General features: G+C 42.0%; 1 protein-coding gene across 1 annotated transcript in view; it reads left to right on the top strand.

The window, feature by feature from the left end:
* Nucleotides 1-1,318: 1,318 nt before the first annotated feature.
* Nucleotides 1,319-19,726, top strand: part of PPTC7 (protein phosphatase targeting COQ7) — a 43,072-nt gene continuing 24,664 nt past the window's right edge. Inside the window, exon 1 of the mRNA XM_060119457.1 lies at nt 1,319-1,846. Within this exon, the coding sequence (XP_059975440.1) occupies nt 1,621-1,846 (226 nt within the window). The 5' untranslated portion in view covers nt 1,319-1,620. The remainder of the gene's footprint in view (nt 1,847-19,726) is intronic.

Below are 19,726 nucleotides of genomic sequence, written 5' to 3'. Positions count from 1 at the left end.
TCTAGTGAAATATTCATTCATTCTTTCATTTGTTTACTAAAGTATTTACTGTGTGCCCATATGTTCTGGGGATACAGTAAGAAAGAGCACAGGACCCTCAGGTAATGGAATTACATTCTAGTGGGTGGAAGGAAGAGCAAAAGCAAAGGCCCTGAGGCAGCTGTGAGCATGGCTAGAGCCCAGTTAGTGAAGGGGGCACAGGACCAAATGCGGTGGGGAGGTATGCAGGGGCTAGGTTATGTACAGTCCCACCAGCATGGTATGTAATTTGAATGTACATTCATACACACATACAAACATATTACACACATTTGGTGAGCTAATCTTCACATTACATTACAAACTCCCCATTAAATTTAGTTATTTTTCAACCTAAATATTTTCAGAAGAAGGTTGCTTAGTCAAAATCTGGAGAAGGCTACTGTGATGTCTTTGTTAAGGGTGGGCTGAGAGCTTAAAAAAAAAAAGTAGGGGAGCTGCCTTTCTTGCTAAGAGTTGTCCTTCTGATGAGAAGAGGCGGCAGCTGTGGGAGCAGAGAGGCAGGGCCCTCATCTTTGCAAGTCTTTGGCACTGCATGACCTCTCTGAGCACCCAAGTCAGACGTGGGGAGAAGACCTGCTTAGCTAGGTGGACCTTCAAGAAAATTAAGATTTGAGGCAAAGAAATTTGGGGCCTAGAACTTTTTATTCCCCACTTGGCAGAACCGTCTGAAAGTCTGAAACACTTCTGTATGACATGGCTGCAGTGGCCGTGCCTGAATCTCCATCACTAACCCTCCACCCTCACCCCACCGTCTAATAGGAACATATAGTATTTTCTCGAATTTTCCTAAACATTATGCAAAACGGCTCTTCTTCCCAAACAGATTGCCTCCCCTAAACCCTTCCAATATATAAGTTCTGGAGGTGTCACTAGATTACTTCAGTTTACTTCAGTGTACTTCAGTTTCTTAATATATATAGTACAGAATAATGATATGTGACCCGATACTTTCTTCCAGGTTTTTCTTTAAAGGAATAGTGGCGTTATTTAAAACAATAGCTTTTAAAAGATATGGTTAAAGCAGGGGAGAAAACAGCCCACTTGTAATCCTCGGTATTTTAACTTAGGTCCCGCGTCTGGGGAATCCTCCTAGGTCCTTGAAGCTAGGCAGTGAAGTAAAAAAGCGACTACAACTCCCAAGAGACATTGTGTCCACATCCTCTGCGCACGCTCGACCTCTGTGGCTGCGTAGGGCACCGAGCCGAGGAGGCGGGCCTTGGGCCTAAACAGCGGGCTGTGGGAGGGGATAGAGGCGTGGCCACAAAGGGGGCGGTGCTGCCGGCGAGGCCCGGAACACGCTAGCGGAGTGGAAGATGGCGGCGGCAGGGGTGGCTGCACCCGGGACCCCAGTCGGGCTGAGGCGGAGGAGCCGCCGGTTCTGACCTCGCTCTGGCTCCAGTGCGCGCGGCGGAGCGTGTGCGAGGCCCCGCGCGTCGGGCAGGGGCGGCGGCGACTGCGCGCCGCCTTGAGGAGCGTCCCGGCGGCGGCGCGGCTGCGGCTGAGGAGAGAGCCGGCTCCGGGCCTCCGCGTCCTTCTGCTCCCCGGGCCCCCCGCCTCCTCGGGGGGGCGGCGGTGGCGATGTTCTCGGTCCTCTCGTACGGGCGACTGGTGGCCCGCGCCGTGCTCGGCGGCCTCTCGCAGACCGACCCCAGGGCCGGCGGCGGCGGCGGCGGCGGCGACTACGGGCTCGTGACGGCCGGCTGCGGATTCGGCAAGGACTTCCGTAAGGGCCTCCTTAAGAAGGGCGCGTGCTACGGGGACGATGCGTGCTTCGTAGCCCGGCACCGCTCGGCAGACGTGCTCGGTGAGTGCCCGGCCAGGTCCCCCCTTCCCAGCCCGGGATCCGCCTCCTGGGGACTCCCCTGCTCGGGGCTTTCCTCGCTCCTCCGGGCGGTAAGAGGAGCCCGAGAGCCAGTAGTAGCTCATTTGTACGGAGCGCTTACTATGTGCCAGGCGCCTTGCCAAGCGATCCAAGGTGCGTTTTCCGCTTGAACAACCCCCATTTTAGAGATGAGGAAATTGAGGCGCAGAGCGGGCGAGCCACACGCTCAAGGTCACACAGCCTGAGAATGTGACCAGTTTGCCCGAGTCCGGAACCGCACTGTTAGTCACTTGGTAGTGCCAGCCCCGGACGATCTCGTCCCCTCCCCCGGCGACACCTGCAGTCTCCGAACCTCGCTCTGGCTCCCTCCCTCTCTCCTCTCTCCTCCCTCTGCGTGCCCCGGGGATCCCTGCTTCTTCACGCTCCTGACGCCACAGCCCGGCCGCGGGCAGCGGGATCCCGAGCCGACTGGCTGTCGTGAGCCCCACACAGCCCAGCCGCATTCTTTCGTCGTCTCGATCGAGACCAGATCTACATCCTTTTGGAAGTCTCGCAGCGGAGGCCGCTGGCCTGGTGAAAAATCACTCGCAGTGCATTCTTCCAAACTGATCTTGCCCACTTGAGGTCACTTGGGGTGTAAGAGAGTCTCCTTGACCCAAAATAGAATGGTCAAACCCTCTTCTAGACTGCGGCCAAGGAAGCCTTGAGAATTGGTTAAAGCCTTTGAAGGCCACAGGTGCTTCCAACGGCCCATTCCAGTTACACCTTAGGGGTTGGGAGTCTAGAGTTAGAGCTTGCAGGAATGGCTAAATATAATTCACAAGCGATCAGAAACTTTACCATATTGTATGTCTTTGGAGGCAGTGCGTATGCCATAGAATCCTATGCCGTTAGATCTCTTTTAATAAATAAAGCACTTCCTTTGTAATTGAAGGACATGTTGTCATTGAACTTAGGTTCAAATGTCGCTTTGGTTTCACTTCTCAGGTGAGATTATTTTGATTACTTTAAATTTCATATTCTGAGGCAAAGTTAGGCATTGGAACAAATGGTCCTGTAACTTTATGACCATAATTATTTTTTAATTTGGTCTTAGAATAACTGCCTATTATCTTTGCTTCTACTCATGTACTGTTTGTGAACATAGAACTAGAAAAGTGGTTATCAGTTTAATTCATGAAAGTCTCCATTACCTGGGTTGAAAAAAAATCAGTTAGTGTTTAGGCAACACTTAAGACTCCTCAGAAGGGAACTTGCAAATTTTTTTTTAATTTTTATTGGAGTATAGTTGATTGACAGTGTTGCGTTAGTGTCTGCTCTACAGCAAAGTGAATCAGTTATACATATACCCATTCTTTTTTAGATTCTTTTCCCATATAGGTCATTACAGAGTATTGAGTAAAGTTCCCTGCTGGAACTTGCAAATTCAAGTCCTACAAATCCACTCTAAAGTCAGCTTGACCCTGACTCAGTATCTTTTTTAAAGGTCTGTCAGTGGCTGTCTTTTTTCATTACAGTTGAGGCACTTCACAAGTAGAAGCTTGTGACCTGTGCTGCTTTTTCAAGTTGCACTTATAGTGCAGCAGGATAGGGGATATTGAGCCACTAAGGTTCCCCCTTACAAATCTGCTATGTGCTGGCTTATGTGAAAGATTTGTGATTTGATTTATGATTTGGGGGATATTTTAATGTGTCAAATTCCTAGGCTGAAGCTTGACTTAAAATTTTTTGAAGGCTACCTGCTTAATGGAGTGGGGTATTCATAAGGAAAATTTTGGTCAAACCCATTCTGAACAAAGTATAAACATACCATCCTGGCAGAAACCTGGCCTGGTTTGGTGCTCAGCTTTGCCACTCGGTGATCTGTGGTTTTGGATAAGAGCCTCTCAGCTCATTTTCCTCATCCAGACTAGAGGATGAAGGGAGTGGACCAGCTGACCCTCAAGAACTTCCGACCGTCATATCATATTTTCTTTTTGTTTTGAAAAGACAGCACCCTTTGTTATTTTGCATCTCAAATAATGGGCATTACTTCCTGTCTTATTTACATGGGCACCGTCAGTAGATTTGTTCTGTTTTACATCTGTTTCTAAACCACCAGTGGTTCTTAACTTTCCTTGGTTCACAGCCTCTTGGTTTACTGCCCAAGGGCTCTCTTGCCCCAAAAATGTGCAGAGAGACAAAAGTTTGCATAGGCCCTTGGGGACTTCACTGACCCCGTGAAGTCCATCCATGTGCCACCTAGAGGTCCATGAATGGGTACCAGATTAAGAACCACAGCTCTGTACCCCTCTTGAAAGGAATGTTGCTAGGCATAACCAGACAGATGATTGCTTATGTGGTCTGTGGCCATATTTGACAAAGAGCCGTTTTAAGAGAGAGAGTTGCATGCAAATCAGGGAACACAGGTTCTCTAGCTAGAACTATTTTGGAGGAGTTCTTCCAGAAAGCCTTCTTGGGAGCCACCTGATACAACTTCTGAGTTGGTCTCACTTGATCTTTGGTTTCCACAATCCAGTCCGTATGATGGTGACTACTGTTTTATTGACACCATCCTATCCCAGGCAGGTCTGATTATCTCTTGCTGTGAAAGAGGTGATGAGTCTCAGTGAGTTGTTGTTTTTTTTGGGTTTTTTTTTTTGCGATACGCGGGCTCTCACTGTGGCTCAGTGGTCATGGCTCACGGGCCCAGCCGCTCCACGGCATGTGGGATCTTCCCGGACCGGGGCACGAACCCGTGTCCCCTGCATCGGCAGGTGGACTCTCAACCACTGCGCCACCAGGAAAGCCCTCATTGAGTTTTTAATACTGCTTTTTACTCTGGAAGTTGGAGTTGTAAACTGAATTTCATTAAAGGGCCATGTGGAGGGAGTTCCCTGGTGGCTTAGTGGTTAGGATTTGGTGCTGTCACTGCCATGACCTGTGTTCGATCCCTGGTCAGGGAACTGCGATCCCACAAGCCGCGCGGAGGGGCCCAAAAGAAAAAAAAAACAAAAACGGCTATGTCGAATAATAATGTTATGTTGAACCTCAGTGCTTTGAACCTTCTAGTTCTGTAGATAATTCATTTTCTTTGGGTTGACACTGTGTTTATTGCTAAGTTATCTGTGCAACTCACTGTGGTCATCTAGGACTCTTTGTTTGGAATGAAAGCTGTTTATTTCTTTTGTATTAGAAAGAGAAAGCTGTTTTATTTCTTTAATTTAGAATTGATCTGTTGTATTAGTCATGCAGTGACTAAAAGTACTTGGTGCTTTACAACATTTTTGTAGAGTCCCACTGGATTTCTTTTAGGAAAAACCAACTATGGTGGGTGTGGTGAGACATAAGAACTACTCCTATCCCCTGGAAAATTGGCAAAGGTGCTTTCTCTTTATTAGGTCCAACAGGAGTAAACCAGTACCAGCAGGAGCTATGCGCACTTTTCTTTTTCCTTCTTCCCTGTGACTAATACTGAGTTCTCTTATTACTCTATATGGCATGGTTGCCTAAGTACGTAAAAATATGAGAACTGCCTAGCGTGTAACTGCTGGCCCTCCCACAGCCCTAAGCCATTTAACAATAGAATCAAAGACTGTTGAGAGTTGTAAGACTTAGAAACCTTGCAATCCAATTCTTTCATTTTGCTGAAGACAAGACAGAGGGTCAAATCACTCTGCTAAGGTTACTCCACTAGTTAAGGGCAGAATTAGGACTAGCCCCAAGATTCCCCATTCCAGTCCTCTTTCCGTTACACCACTGGTTAAGTTTTCTTGACAAGATAGGTGAATTCAAAACCCATCTGTCTTCTGGTACTGTTAAAGCGTTCTGGTAATGCTTTTCTTGCTCAAGGGTATGGGGATGTGTGTGTGTATACAACTTCTTTATTCACTCTGTGACTCACTACAGTGCAAAAAAACTCCTCTGCATACTAAACAACAGTTTATTGGAAAAAAGACAGCATGGTGTATGCCATGTAAGCTCTGACTTCTGAATACTGACTTGTAAAGTAATTCTTTTAAAACTGCACAATGTTTATTTAAGCTTGATTAACTTGAAACCTTAAAAAGAAATGAAAAATTCTACCCTTTAGATATAATTTTGATTGTGGCCAGGAATTTGAAGTGTTTTTGTGAGTAATACAGTCTTAAAAGTAGTTGTCTTGGGAATTCCCTGGCGGTCTAGTGTTTAAGACTCCGCGCTTCCACTGCTGGGGGCACAGGTTCCATCCCTGGTCGGGGAACTAAGATCCTGCAAGCCACGAGGCACAGCCAAAAGAAAAGAAAAAAGTAGTTGTCTTAAGGTATGAGGATTACACAAACAATATAAAGATAAAAATTTTATTTAGGAAGTGAATTGATTAGGTAGAATTTGATGTTTTCCAACAGTCATGGTAATTTTAATGTATTTGGTGGAACCTCTATATCTGAAAGTGAGTTGTCCTTTTAACAAAGTACCAGTCACCTTGGGAGAGTGTGTGTGCGCGCTAATTTCAACCTTTCAAGAAGCCCTCTTTCGAATTTTCCTCATCTAGATTTCAAGCTGTGTCAGGAAACTAGTCTTATTATTATATAGTCATAATTTTCTGAAAGTCAAAATTCAGTCTGATCCACCTGTTGACAGCAGACATAACCCTGACTGAATTTTTTTCACCTGCTATAACTTTTACCTTTTAAAGTGAAAATTTCAGTAGCACAACATTCACAAGGTTGTGCAGCCATCACCACTGACTAGTTCCAGAATGTATTCATCACCCCAAAAGAAAACCCCTACCTATTAGCAGTCACTTCCCAGCTCCCCTCCCTCAATCCCTGGCAACAGAAAGTAGATTCTGACTCTACAGGTTGCCTATTCTGGACATTTCATATAAATGGAATCATGTAATATGCTGTCTTTTGTGTCTGGCTTTTTTCACTTAGCATAAGATTTTCAAGATTTACCCACATTGTAGCATGTATCAGTACTTAATTCCTTTTTATGGCTGAATAATATTCCATTGTATGGATATACCACGTTAAAAAAATTGATCTATTAATGGACATTGGATTGTTTCCACTTTTTTGGCTGTTGTGAATAGTGCTGCTGTGACACATTTATGTATAGGCTTTTCTGTGAACATATGTATTCTCTTGGGTATATACCTAGAAATGGAATCGTTGGGTCATATTGTAACTTTGCAACTTTATGAGCAATATAGTTTTTTAAATATATTTTATATCATTAATATATAATGATTATATATCATTAATATAATTATTTAATAGAGGGGGAAGTCTTTTTTAAATGTCAGCAATCAGATATGTAAGTTCTGAGATCGATCAGTACTTTAAATATGCTGGATTTCATAATAATCTGTGTGCTTTCAAGAGAAAATTGTGGAATGTTAAGGAAGTATGAGAGTTGTGCGGTCAGTAAAAGAGCCTTCTAGGACTCAGAAACATCAGGGTTTAAGAAGCTACTGACCAGAAAATAGCCACTGACTAGTTGTCCTCTGACTCTTCTGAGTATTCTGTCATTCTGCAATGAATAGATTATAGGGTTGATGGATAGAGGAATTTTGCTGTTTGTTTCTTAAACTCCTGCTCCCTAATATTTTTCTCATTTTGCTATATATTGTACTTTTCATAAGGTTCTTATAAGGCACATTATTTTTAAAGTCATTTCCTCATTTGTTATACTGTCAGAACTACTTTTCCTTTGTTTAGTCTTTAATCTAGAAATCCTTGAGCTTAGTTTTAAATTTTCCTAACTTCCAGCTTCTCTCTCAATTTGTTAATAATCTCCTTAAAGGAATCTGGATAAATCTTTTTTTTATAGAGCAAGTAATTGCATTTTAAAAGCATGACTGTTTATACTTTTTTAGAAAATATACTTTTGTTAAAAGATTTTAAATTGTAGCAGAAGGTAAGATGTAGATGTTAACTGGTTGTGCTGTGGGGTTTTTTTTGGGGGGGCAGGGTGTTGAGGGAGTTGGGGGAACCTGGATTGGAGGAGGCTGTTCCTGAACTTTAGCACTGCTTTCTGAAACTGGGCAATACATAACCTGAATGGTTGCAACAGTATCCAAATGGAGTTTGTACTTGTGTGTGACTCAAGAAGTACTACACCAGGTCAGAGTATTTGACCTACAGCCATGTCCTTTGAATAAACGCCTATGTCACATGGTTTGAATAAACGCTTATGTAAAGTTCAAACTAAATGGCAAATTCATTTTGTATAGGTCCCCGTGCCTTTTAGAGAGGCCTTACCTGGGGCTTTAGGTTCAGAATTTTCAGGGAAATGCTTTGGAAAGGTAAGTTGACAGTTTCTTTCTAAAGAAATTTTACTTTTCTAGTCAGTTGAAAAATGGTGTGCCTTGTGGGTTTGCCTTTCAAAATTAGTATTAACTTTTGGTCTCATTTTAAGAACTGGTTACCTAGATCCTAATTTTTGTCATTAGTAATAAAATTCAGTGATCTATCTTGTTTGAGAGTTGTCAAATATTTTAAAAATCTGATAGTTTTCTATCTCTCTGAGGTCTAAAATCATTTGTTTCCTGTTATTAAACAATTCACAGTTTACAGAATTGCATCATAAATCAAAACTTTTTTGCAAAAGCTGACCAACTGCAGGAGGCATTGGGCTGATAACACACACTTATCATTTAAACTTGAGTTGACAATTGGCACGGATCTTTCAGCTTAAAATTTTAAAGAAGAAAAGATGCTAAATACTTTTGAATGGGATCCCAAACAGGATTTCGGGTGGATGGGGTGGGGGTGAGGGAGCAGAACCTTTTCTTTAAAGAGTGGAAAATACCTCACTCTGTTTTTTCCTAAACATTTATTCAATATCTGACACAAAATATGGTTCAGCTTACCAGTGTTTTATACATATACAGTGCTTTAGATTTTACTTTTTTTTTTTTGGCTGCGTTGGGTTTTTGTTGCTGCGCGCGGGCTTTTCTCTAGTTGCAGAGAGCGGGGGCTACTCTTCGTTGCTGTGTGCGGGCTTCTCATTGCGGTGGCTTCTCTTGTTGCGGAGCACGGGCTCTAGGCGTGCGGGCTTTAGTAGTTGTGGCTCTTGGGCTTAGTTGCTCTGCGGCATGTGCAATCTTCTGGGATCAGGGCTTGAACCTGTGTCCCCTGCATTGGCAGGCGGATTCTTAACCACTGTGCCACCAGGGAAGTCCCTAGATTTTTCAGTGTATTTTTATGTTTTACCTTATTTAATCTTTTAACTATGAAATAGTTGCTCTTATTTCTGCTTAATCTGCATCTATTTCCTCATCTATAAGCCTGACTCATCAGTAAGGTTAGCATCAAAGCTGGGACTTGAACCTAAGTTTTCTCTTGCGCATCTAGTGCTTTTAAATAAATGGTTTTGTTTTGCGCTTATAAAAGTAATACATGTTCACAAAAGCACGGTGTAAAATACCTGTAACTCATAACTCAATTATAGTCAGTATGGTTTCCTCTAGCCTTTGTGTATATACAATTGTATGTATACATATTAGTAAATAAGATTGGGTTAGTGTGTATTCTGCTCTGTAATGTTATTGTTATGTAATGTAGCTTGAGCATACTTCCATAATAAGCATAGCTATCATATTTTACTGCATATTATAGTCCATGAAGTCCTCTATTTTTAGTTATTTAGATTATTTCCAATTTTCTGTTACAAGTAACACTAGAGTGAATACCTCTACATGTAAGTATTTCCTTAGGATAAACTCCTTGAAGAGGAGTTCCTGAGTCAAAGGCTGTGAACTTTTGAAAGGTTTCTGATTTAAATATTAGTGTAGCTCCCTCCAGAAAGGTTATACTAATTTATACCTTTCCATTTGCTATGAAACTACTCTCATCAGTAAGCTTATTGTTGATCTTGAGTCTGTCACATTTAACAATTTATAAGTTTACTAGGTTCTTAAACAGTTGTTTTTGAGGTGAGTAAGTTTGTAGCTGGTTGAATTGTTGGTATGAATCCCAAGGGTTACAAAATGACTGCAAAAACTTTGCCAGAGACTGCAAAAGTGACTTACTACAAAGAGTGCTTTCTGTTGAGGGACCGAGTACTATTTTGACTCAAGCCAGTTCCAACACATTTTTGCACTGATTTTTCTTTACTCATTTCTTTTTATTCATTCCCTCATGAAGAGGAAACTTCTTTCTTTTTGTACTACTGTGACTGTACATTTTGATCTTTCAAGGCTGCCATCTCCAGTAGGTTTTTTGACTTATCAAAATTTGTCTGTGCTGTCATTTGAGGTAGATGCAAAAGGTTAGCTGTGCTGAATGAAGCCAACAAAAAGTGCTTCTGTTTTCACATCAATGTTTGGATAGCAGTTTTGAATAAGAAAATAGATTTGAGCTATTTACATTAGAGCTGGAAAACTGTTCCTGGCCTCTAGTTTGAATACTAATTGGTAATATGGTCATCAGTGTTTCTATGAAATGAGAAAGTCTAAACAGAGGTGTCATTTATGCGTGTATTGTTTTTAAAAATTCACTTCTCTTGGTTCTTGAGCTGCAACGTTGATCTTATTTTCTTGTTCATGTACCCTGAATTCACTGAAAAATCAGTGGTCTTTGGTGTGTTTTGTGAATACATTCTATACATACATATTAAATAATTTACAGATCGTCTGAATTCAGTGAAGCCAGTTAATCTATAACTATCTTTTATTCTTTCATCAGAATTTCAAATTGAAAAATGGTTGGCCTGCCTTTTTGTCAGTGGCCTAAAGGAGAAAAAAACTTTTCCAACATTCTAGTCTGGTGGTTAAAACTGAAGTAAAAGGACATGGGGCAGTGTTTTTACCCTCTGGATCATTATCAAAACGTCTCTGAAAACATACATGAGGTGGTGTACTAAGGGGAAAGGATAAATTGAGAAGCCTGAAATGGAGCCTTTGTTTCAAAACTAGTTCATGCAGTAAATGTAATATTGTATATGAAAAGTAAAATATAGCTGTATCTGTTAGCTTTTATTTTATAAAGAGTTTCTAAAACAGGCTCCCTTTTTTTGCAATGTGACTTAGAATCCCAGAATCTTACATCTTAGAAAAAGGAACTCTCGAGAGAATTTGTCCTCCTGCCCTTTCTTTCACAGATGAGAAAACTAAAGTCTAGAGAGGTTATTTGGCCAGTGTCCTACAGCCAGTTAGTGGCAAAGAAAGCTGGGAGCTGTGTCATCTCTGAGACTCCTTTTCAAGGCTCTTTCCATCCAGCCTTATTTTAACAGTCTGTGAGAAGAGGGCACAACACCTTGTGCAACTCTAGGATGAGATAATGGTTCATTCTCTCTCTCTCTCTTTCTTTGTTTTTTTTTTTTAATTTTTATTGGGGTATAGTTGATTTACAATGTTATGTTAGTTTCAGGTATACAGCAAAGTGAGTCAGTTACACATATATCCACTATTTGTTTAGATTCCTTTCCCATATAGGCCATTACAGAGTATTGAGTGGAGCTCCCTGTGCTATGCAGTAGGTTCTTACTAGTTATCTATTTCATATATAGTAGTGTATATATGTCAATCCCAATCTCCCAATTTATACCCCCCCTCCCGCCGCCCTTATCCCCAGTGGGTTCATTCTCTTTTTGTAGTTCTCAGATGAAAGTTGGTTTATCAGAATGTTGGTATTCTAACTTATCAGTACAGTCAACTGAATTAATTGTTTACTGATTGTTTCCTATTAGTCCTTGACAGGTGCTGGGGAAAAGACCACGAACAAAATAGACTTTAGCCTTGAAGTTTCACAGTCTGGGGGAGAAGGTACACGTATGCACAGGAACAGAAACGTTAGATGTTGTGGAAGCATGGAGTCAGGCCCCAAGAGATGGGTTTTTCAATAAACTGAGGCAAGTGAGGAGAAGATTGACAAGGCTCTCCAGATTGAGGGATCAGCAAATGCACAGAAGAAGACTTCCCAAACTACAGCTGTTTTGTAGGTAGAGAGTAGTTTGGGCTGGCGGGGTGGGGATGAGAGGATGGTTGAGAATTGATGTTAGAAAACAGGTTAAGACCAAGTTGTCAAAGGTCACAGTTGCCATATTGGGTGTTGTTTCATTTTTTGGTTTTGGTAGAAGCTATAGGAGATGTTTTTGCTTTTGTTGTTCTGGGTTTAGTTTGTTTTTTTTCTGAAGAAGCAGCACATTTAGATGGTACAAAATTGAAAAGGTATTCAAAATTCAAAAGGGTGCATAAAGTCTCCCTCTCACCCATGTGTCCTAGCTGCAAAAGTTCCTCTCCCAAAAGAAACCAATGTTATCAGTTTCTTGTATATTCTTCTAGAGAATGTTCTTAGAAATACAAGTAAATAAGTGTGTATACATGGAAAGTATTTGACTAGAAGTGTAATATGGACATAGCAACCTTGTTTAAAAAAAAGATAAAGAGGGTGTAATGGGAGAACAGGAGGCAAAAGATCAATTAGGATGCTACTGAAATAGTCTGAGCTAGAATGGTCTTTAGCTAAGGGTACTGGAAAGTAATTGGGCTTCAGGCACATTGCAGACAAAGAATCAACAGGACTTAGTGATAACTGGACGAAGAGGGTGAAGGAGAAAGAGAAATTGGAGTTGATTTTGAGGTTTTGCTTCTGGAAGCTTCTTTAAGGTTTCTAGCCTGGAAGTGTGGGGTGGTTTGGGCTGCCATTAATCAGGTTAGGAAATGCAAGAGAAAAATTAAAACTTTGGGAATTGAAAACAGGGGATTGCTTGGTAGCAGAGGCATTTCAGAGGTAGAATCATCTGGTTCGTGGCATGCTTGGATCCAGCTGGTCTTTATTGAGTCCTTAGTGCTCTGACAGTGAGTCTCATTAGAATCACCTGTATAGTTTGGATTTTTATGCTTTGTTACAAGGCCCAGGCCTACCCTGGGCATACTGGCTCAGGAGGTAGGGCTTGGGTTCCACAGGTAATCTCAATGTGCAGCAAGAATTGAGAACTGTTGTGCCAGGAACCGGGCTAGCACTCCAGAATGAAAGACGTTACCAGTATGAAAAAGACTCAGCCCTGAAGGAGGTCACATTACGGAGTGGGAGAAAGGAGATAGGAAAGTCATGATACAGGCGCTGCTGTTATTGTAGTGACCTAGGGAGAGGGTTAGGCCCACTAACATTTATGTGTTGGTTGTCGTTATAAGATTTCCCATTTAAAATGAGAAATTTCTAAGTCTGAACCCTGGCACACAGTAGGCAGCAGGCACTTAAGAGGTATTTGTTAAATAAGGTTACTTCAGAGTCACTTCTGGAAAAAACTATTTTTTCAAGGTGCAGATGAATCTTTTTTTCTTCGTGTATTTTTTTGGAAACAAATATAGATTTGTTCCTTAGTTGCTGTTTAAATGTTTAATGGAATATTGAATGGGGTGGATGTGTGACCAGAAAAGCTGAATGGACCACTTATCTTTTAAACATTATATATGAGTGGGAATTGTCTTTTGATTGTGACCATAGACCAGTGTTTGTAGAGCTTGCAGCCGACACTGATCAAAGACTTTTTTTCTGATTGCTACAGGGCAGACCGGTCTATAAACTGTTATTTGGCCTTTTTTTTTTTTTTTAATTTATCTTTGGCTGCGTTGGGTCTTCGTTGCTGCGTGTGGGCTTTCTCTAGTTGCGGCAAGCGGGGGCTACTCTTCGTTGGGGTGCACGGGCTTATTGTGGTGGCTTCTCTTGTTGCAGAGCATGGGCTCTAGGCACATAGGCTTCAGTAGTTGTGGCACGTGGGCTCAGTAGTTGTGGCGCACAGGCTTAGTTGCTCCACGGCATGTGGGATCTTCCCGGACCAGGGCTCGAACCAGTGTCCCTTGCATTGGCAGGTGGATTCTTAACCACTGTGCCACCAGGGAAGCCCTGGCCTTAAGAGAGACATAACTCTCATTTATTACACGTTGGCCGTGAGCTGAGCACTGTGACGAGGCACTCTTTAACACCATTATCCGTGTTCCTCACACCAGCACTGTGATGTTCATGATTTTATTCCCATTTACAGGTGAACATAATGAGGCTCAGAGAGCTACCCAAGACACCCTTAGTACACCTCATCCTAATCCTGGAGCTGGAATTTGAACCCAGATCTGACTCCAAAGCCTTGCCCAGTGTGTGTACACTGCCTTTTAAGTCAGAAATGATCGTTTAAAGCTTTGTTTTACTGGGTCTTTGCTGAGTCTGAGTACTATTTAGTTATAACTATTCCTAGGCTAATAATTGAGCAAAGCCCCTTAATTAAAGCAAATAAAGGCCTTAGCGAGCCTGTTGAACAAGTCAGTAGGCCACAGGAACTTTTGTGGCCTCAGGCCAGCCCTTTGCTTCTGGGGGACCTCCTAAATACCTTAACTCCTGCAGTGCATTGTTTCGGCTAATTGCTGGTGAGAGGTTCGTGGCTGGGGTGTGATAGGCATTTACCTAGAGGTGAGGTTTCTCTGCTCTTAGAGCTGTAACCTCCGCCTTTATTACTTGTACTTTATCCATATTAGTCGAAATTGCAAGGAACTGCCCAAAATGCCTCTCTCCTTAGCCTCCTCCTCCCCCACAACTCGGTTTTTTCATCCTTCCAGGCTCAAATCAGACGCTTCTCCATGAATGCTTTTCTGATTCCTTTAGCTAGATGTAATCTGATCTTCCTTGCTTTTGGCTTTAGTGGTACATGTTTATTTTGTTTTATTATAGCCATTTATCTTAAGCTGCTCCAATTCCCCGCCTCCCCCGTCACTACCACTTGATTTTAAGTTCCTCTGGGCGGGAAATCTTTTATTATATGTAAATCCCTTTGGCTCCCTTTCACCACAGTGTCTTTCATATAGGAGATGTTCAATAAAATGTGTTGACTAACTTTAATATTGACTGTAAGTGTAAAATGCAATTCTTAACTGAATTCATATAGTTTATCATCTCTCCCATAAAGGCAACATGTACTCGTTACTGGAAAAATGGGGAAGTGTGGAAAATAAAAAGAAAAGGACTTCCCTGGTGGCACAGTGGTTAAGAATACGCCTGCCAACGCAGGGGACCTGGGTTCAAGACCTGGTTCGGGAAGATCCCACATGCTGCGGAGCAACTAAGCCTGTGGGCCACAACTACTGAGCCTGCGCTCTAGGGCCTGCGAGCCACAACTCCTGAGCCTGCATGCCACAACTACTGAAGCCGGCACTCCTAGAGCCCGTGCTCCGCAACAAGAGAAGCCGCCGCGATGACAAGCCCGCGCACCACAACAAAGAGTAGCCCCTGCTTGCCGCATCTAGAAAGCCGGCGCACAGCAACGAAGACCCAACTCAGCCAAATAAATAAATAAATCTTAAAAAAAAAATTGCCTGTTCTACCCCCTCAAAGGTCATTATTTAGTTGAACAATATATAGGGAAAATATAATTAATTTTCAGAAATTAAGCGTCAGTTCTTGGCAAGCTTTTTTATTTTTTAAATTTATTTTTGGCTGTGTTGGGTCTTCATTGCTGCACGCGGGCTTTCTCTTGTTGCGATGAGCGGGGGCTACTCTTCGTTGCGGTGCGCGGGCTTCTCATTGCGGTGGCTTCTCGTTGTGCAGCACAGGCTCTAGGCGCGCGGGCTCAGTAGTTGTGGCTCACAGGCTCTAGAGCACAGGATCAGTAATTGTGGCGCGCGGGCTTAGTTGCTCCGTGACATATGGGATTCTTCCCAGACCAGGGATCGACCCCGTGTCCCCTGCATTGGCAGGCGGATTCTCAACCACTGTGCCACCAGGGAAGACCTTAACTTGGCAGGCTTATTCAAAAGAATTATGTTCTCACTTTTTTAAAAAAAGCTTTTGTGCCAGGGTTGCATGTGACTCCACCTCTCCCAGAGGGTGGTATTTTAGAAAAAGCAGCTCTTATTTTTATAGAGGGGTGGAGAAAACGGGGTAAAATAGTATCCTCTTTGGGGTTAGGTCAGGGTATATGGCTTAATTGTTGTAAATATTAGGTTAACCTTTAAGACTGGAATTCTAGATCTAATCTTATAAATAGAAGGAAAAATTTTCTCTTAGCCTACAGGGCCAGTACAAGTAGATACACATCAGATAGCTGGACTTTAATTGCTGTTAGTTTCTTATTTAAACGTTAAATTATTAGGCATTGTGTAACATTTTCTAATATCTAAAAACTAACAGAAGCCTCAGCTTTAATAGAAGGCCTTAATTCTGTAACACACTAAGGTCCCTGTCTCTACTGTTCATATCTTAAAATAAGTGTAAGCCCCCCAGATGATTTGTCTGTTGCTTCCTCCTAGAAAGCATTGCTGACAGCATTTAGCATTTGAGGAAGATACTGTTGCAGCTCAGAAAGGAGTGAAGTGACCTTTATCTGTGACTTAACCTTCAACTTTATAAGATACCCAAGGTCCTCAGCCACAGTTAAGTCAAAACACATCATTCCACATTAAATATTTGGTATTTAAACAGAAGAGCTAGAGGAAGTTAGAGGAAGACCATTTTTCTTTTAAAAAGGTTGACTTTCAGTTTCTTTGCCTTCACACTATCATTTCCTAATCGTCTTCTACTACCCAGAGTAGTCTGGAGATTACTGTCTCTAATTAATGAAGTATTCTGGACAATGGGTTTAAATGTGTATATGTATGTGTGTGCGTTTTAATTTGATTAATTATTAAGTAGTTTCAGGTTTACTAAGCTAGAAAGGAATAGTTATTTTGTTTAGAATTCTAAAACATAAAATAGAACATTTATTCCTGATTTGAGTCCGTATTTGAGTTTTGCTAACTGTCCTGGACAGTACTATTTCTTTTATTTATTTATTTTTGGCTGCGTTGAGTCTTCGTTGCTGCTGCACGCCGGCGTTCTGTAGTTGCGGCGAGTGGGGGCTCGTCTTCGTTGTGGCTCGTGGGCTTCTCATTGCAGTGGCTTCTTTTGTTGCAGAGCACGGGCTCTAGGCGCATGGGCTTTGGTAGTTGCAGCACGTGGGCTCAGTAGTTGTGGCGTGCGGGCTCTAGAGCGCAGGCTCAGTAGTTGTGGCTCACGGGCTTAGTTGTTCCGCGGCATGTGGGATCTTCCCGGGCCAGGGCTTGAACCCATGTCCCCTGCATTGACAGGCGGATTCTTAACCACTGTACCACCAGGGAAGCCCTGGACAGTACTATTTCTTGAGCAGGATTTGAGTTTTGCTTATAAGTGTCCCTTTTTATACATTTTGTCATAGGGTTGAACCTTTCTTCCATCCTTTCAGCTTTATTGCCTCAGCTTTGTTAGCTGTTCTGCTTAGAGATCTTGAGTTCTTTTTTTTAATGTTTATTTTGTTTATTTATTTTTGGCTGCATTGTGTCTTTGTTGCTGTCCACGGGCTTTCTCTAGTTGCGGCGAGTGGGGACTACTCTTCATTGCAGTGGGTGGGCCTCTCATTGCGGTGGCTTCTCTTGTTGCTGAGCACGGGCTCTAGGCACGCAGGCTTCAGTAGTTGTGGCTCGCGGGCTCTAGAGCACAGGCTCAGCAGTTGTGGCACATGGGCTTTGTTGCTCCGTGGCATGTGGGATTATCCCGGACCAGGGCTTGAACCCATGTCCCCCACATCGGCAGGCGGATTCCGAACCACTGCACCACCAGGGAAGCCCAAGATCTTGAGTTCTTGACGTAGACTTGGTATCTGGAGAATTAGAAGATGCAGGTTTCATTGTGACTAATGCATAGTGGTTATTTTGGGGAAACTTCTTGCAAAGGGAATATATCACTTGTTAAAGCAGGAAGAACGTGATAATCTATATAATTTCACCTCTAGAGAACTGAAAGGAGTGTTAGTCAAAGCAAATTGTACTTTTCTGAATAAATCAACTTTTGAATACATTTTTCCAGTAATCCTTCTTTTTGTTCCCTTTGGGATAATTGTTTGCAGAAGCATTTCACAGTCCTGAATCACAAGGGAGTGTTTTTAATGCCCAAATAGTTGAGGCTTCAGAATTGTTGATACAAGTGTGATCTGTTCCATTTGATAGAAATTGAGTTTATACTCTGATCTCATTTTTCTCTAGTTATAATGCTTCATGTTGTGATGCCCCTAGACAAATAAGGTTGGCTTTGAGACCACTAGACTATAGTATTTGAAGAAGAGCCTTGGCATCTGAAAAGAAGCCGGCTGTAGCACTGCAATAGATACTGCCTAACCAGTTCCCCGTCAGATGAGTGCTCGCGGCAGAAAGTGTAAAACCAGATATCCTTATCCCTTGAGTACAGAGGGTCTCCTGCTGCTTTTATTATTCAACTCTTGTGATCCAGCCAGATTCTTACTCAATTTCTCCTCTGGAGTTTCAGTTCACTATCAGGTACCCATCCTAGTAGATAGGAGATGTGTTTCACTGATGGAAAAACAATCCCTGTAGAACCGTCTTACTTCATTAGGGAGAGTATGAGGCTCAATGTAAAATGCCTCGAGATCATCAAAGATGCAAGGAATAAAGCTCTATTACCTTTGGGTACTACTTAGTATTTGAAATTCTGCCAGGGCTATTGGATAAAATCAAATTACCTATTTTTCTTCACTGATGCTTATATTAAAATTGAAATTTAGTATTTATTTTTTGGGTATCACTTTCTTCTGGAAAATGTCTTGTAACTAATTGCATGTCAATCTGAAGATGAGTGTAGTAAGAAGAGTTTAAGAAGAACGGCAGCCTCATGCTGACCGCTGATAATGGATAATGATGGAGAGACTCAGGCTAATGATCGCTTAGTTCAAAATCTTTTTCAAGGTGAGCCTTCTGCCAGCTACACAGTTAGGTGGCCGAATGCAGTTGGAAGGAGGATTTTTAAGCTTCCACAATTTCAGCTTACTTACCAAATCTTTTTTCCTTGAATTTTCTGGTTAGAATAAAGCTATTAAGTAAAATTTTGCGTTAATAACAAGCTAAGTGATTTTTTTCAAGTACATCAAAGTTTTGTTTTTATATGATTATAACTAAGGCAAAGACAAAAGTGTATTAATTAGAAAAATGAAAATTATCTGTTACTTTAAGAATTTTCTTCCTATAAAAAGATATATTTAAATGATGGGAGATAACACCAGAATTACTCCTTCTCCTTCTCTCTTAACTCTTTACTTTAGAAAAGCAATCTACAGAAAACTTAGCAAAATATTTTATAAAAATCATAAATATAGGGCTTCCCTGGTGGCGCAGTGGTTGAGGGTCCGCCTGCCGATGCAGGGGACACGGGTTCGTGCCCCGGTCTGGGAGGATCCCACATGCCGCAGAGCGGCTGGGCCCGTGAGCCATGGCCGCTGGGCCTGCGCGTCCGGAGCCTGTGCTCTGCAACGGGAGAGGCCACAACAGTGAGAGGCCCGCGTACCGCAAAAAAAAAAAAAAAAAAAAAAATCATAAATATAAATATTTTCTAGTTGGCTATTTCCCACTTCATAAAACTTGACATTTTCATTTGTAAATGGTACAACTAAAGGAATTTTCTGTGCCCTATAGTCTCTTCTCAGCTTTTTGCTTGGCTATTTCAGATATGTAACCATTATCTTAATCTAATAATGGTTTTAATTGGATTTTAGGTCAAAGGAAACACTTAAGCTAGACGTGCGCTGACAGAATGTTATTAATGGAGACATAAGATGATTACAGTGAGTTAAATGAAATAGCTTCTATATTGATGCAAACTCTTTATCTTGGCATTCAAGGCCTTTCCAGTTCAGTCCACCTTTTCAACTTCACCTCTCTTCACTGCTAAAGAAATTATATCATTCTGACAAATTGGATTACTTGGCTGTTTCCTAAACTTAATCAGTTATATCTCTGTTTGTAATTTGATGCCTAAAGTAAGATGCAAATCGCAAGTGAGCTGTTTGGCCAGGAATTCTCGTTCCTAAGATAAGATCCCCCTTAAGTCCTTAAACTTTCTACTCTATACTCTCTGAGCATCCAGTCCATCCTGTGGTGTCAGT

The sequence above is a fragment of the Mesoplodon densirostris genome, chromosome 15 (genome assembly GCF_025265405.1).
Source record: "Mesoplodon densirostris isolate mMesDen1 chromosome 15, mMesDen1 primary haplotype, whole genome shotgun sequence".
NCBI lineage: Eukaryota > Metazoa > Chordata > Mammalia > Artiodactyla > Ziphiidae > Mesoplodon > Mesoplodon densirostris.
This window is presented reverse-complemented; position numbering and strand designations above follow the sequence as displayed.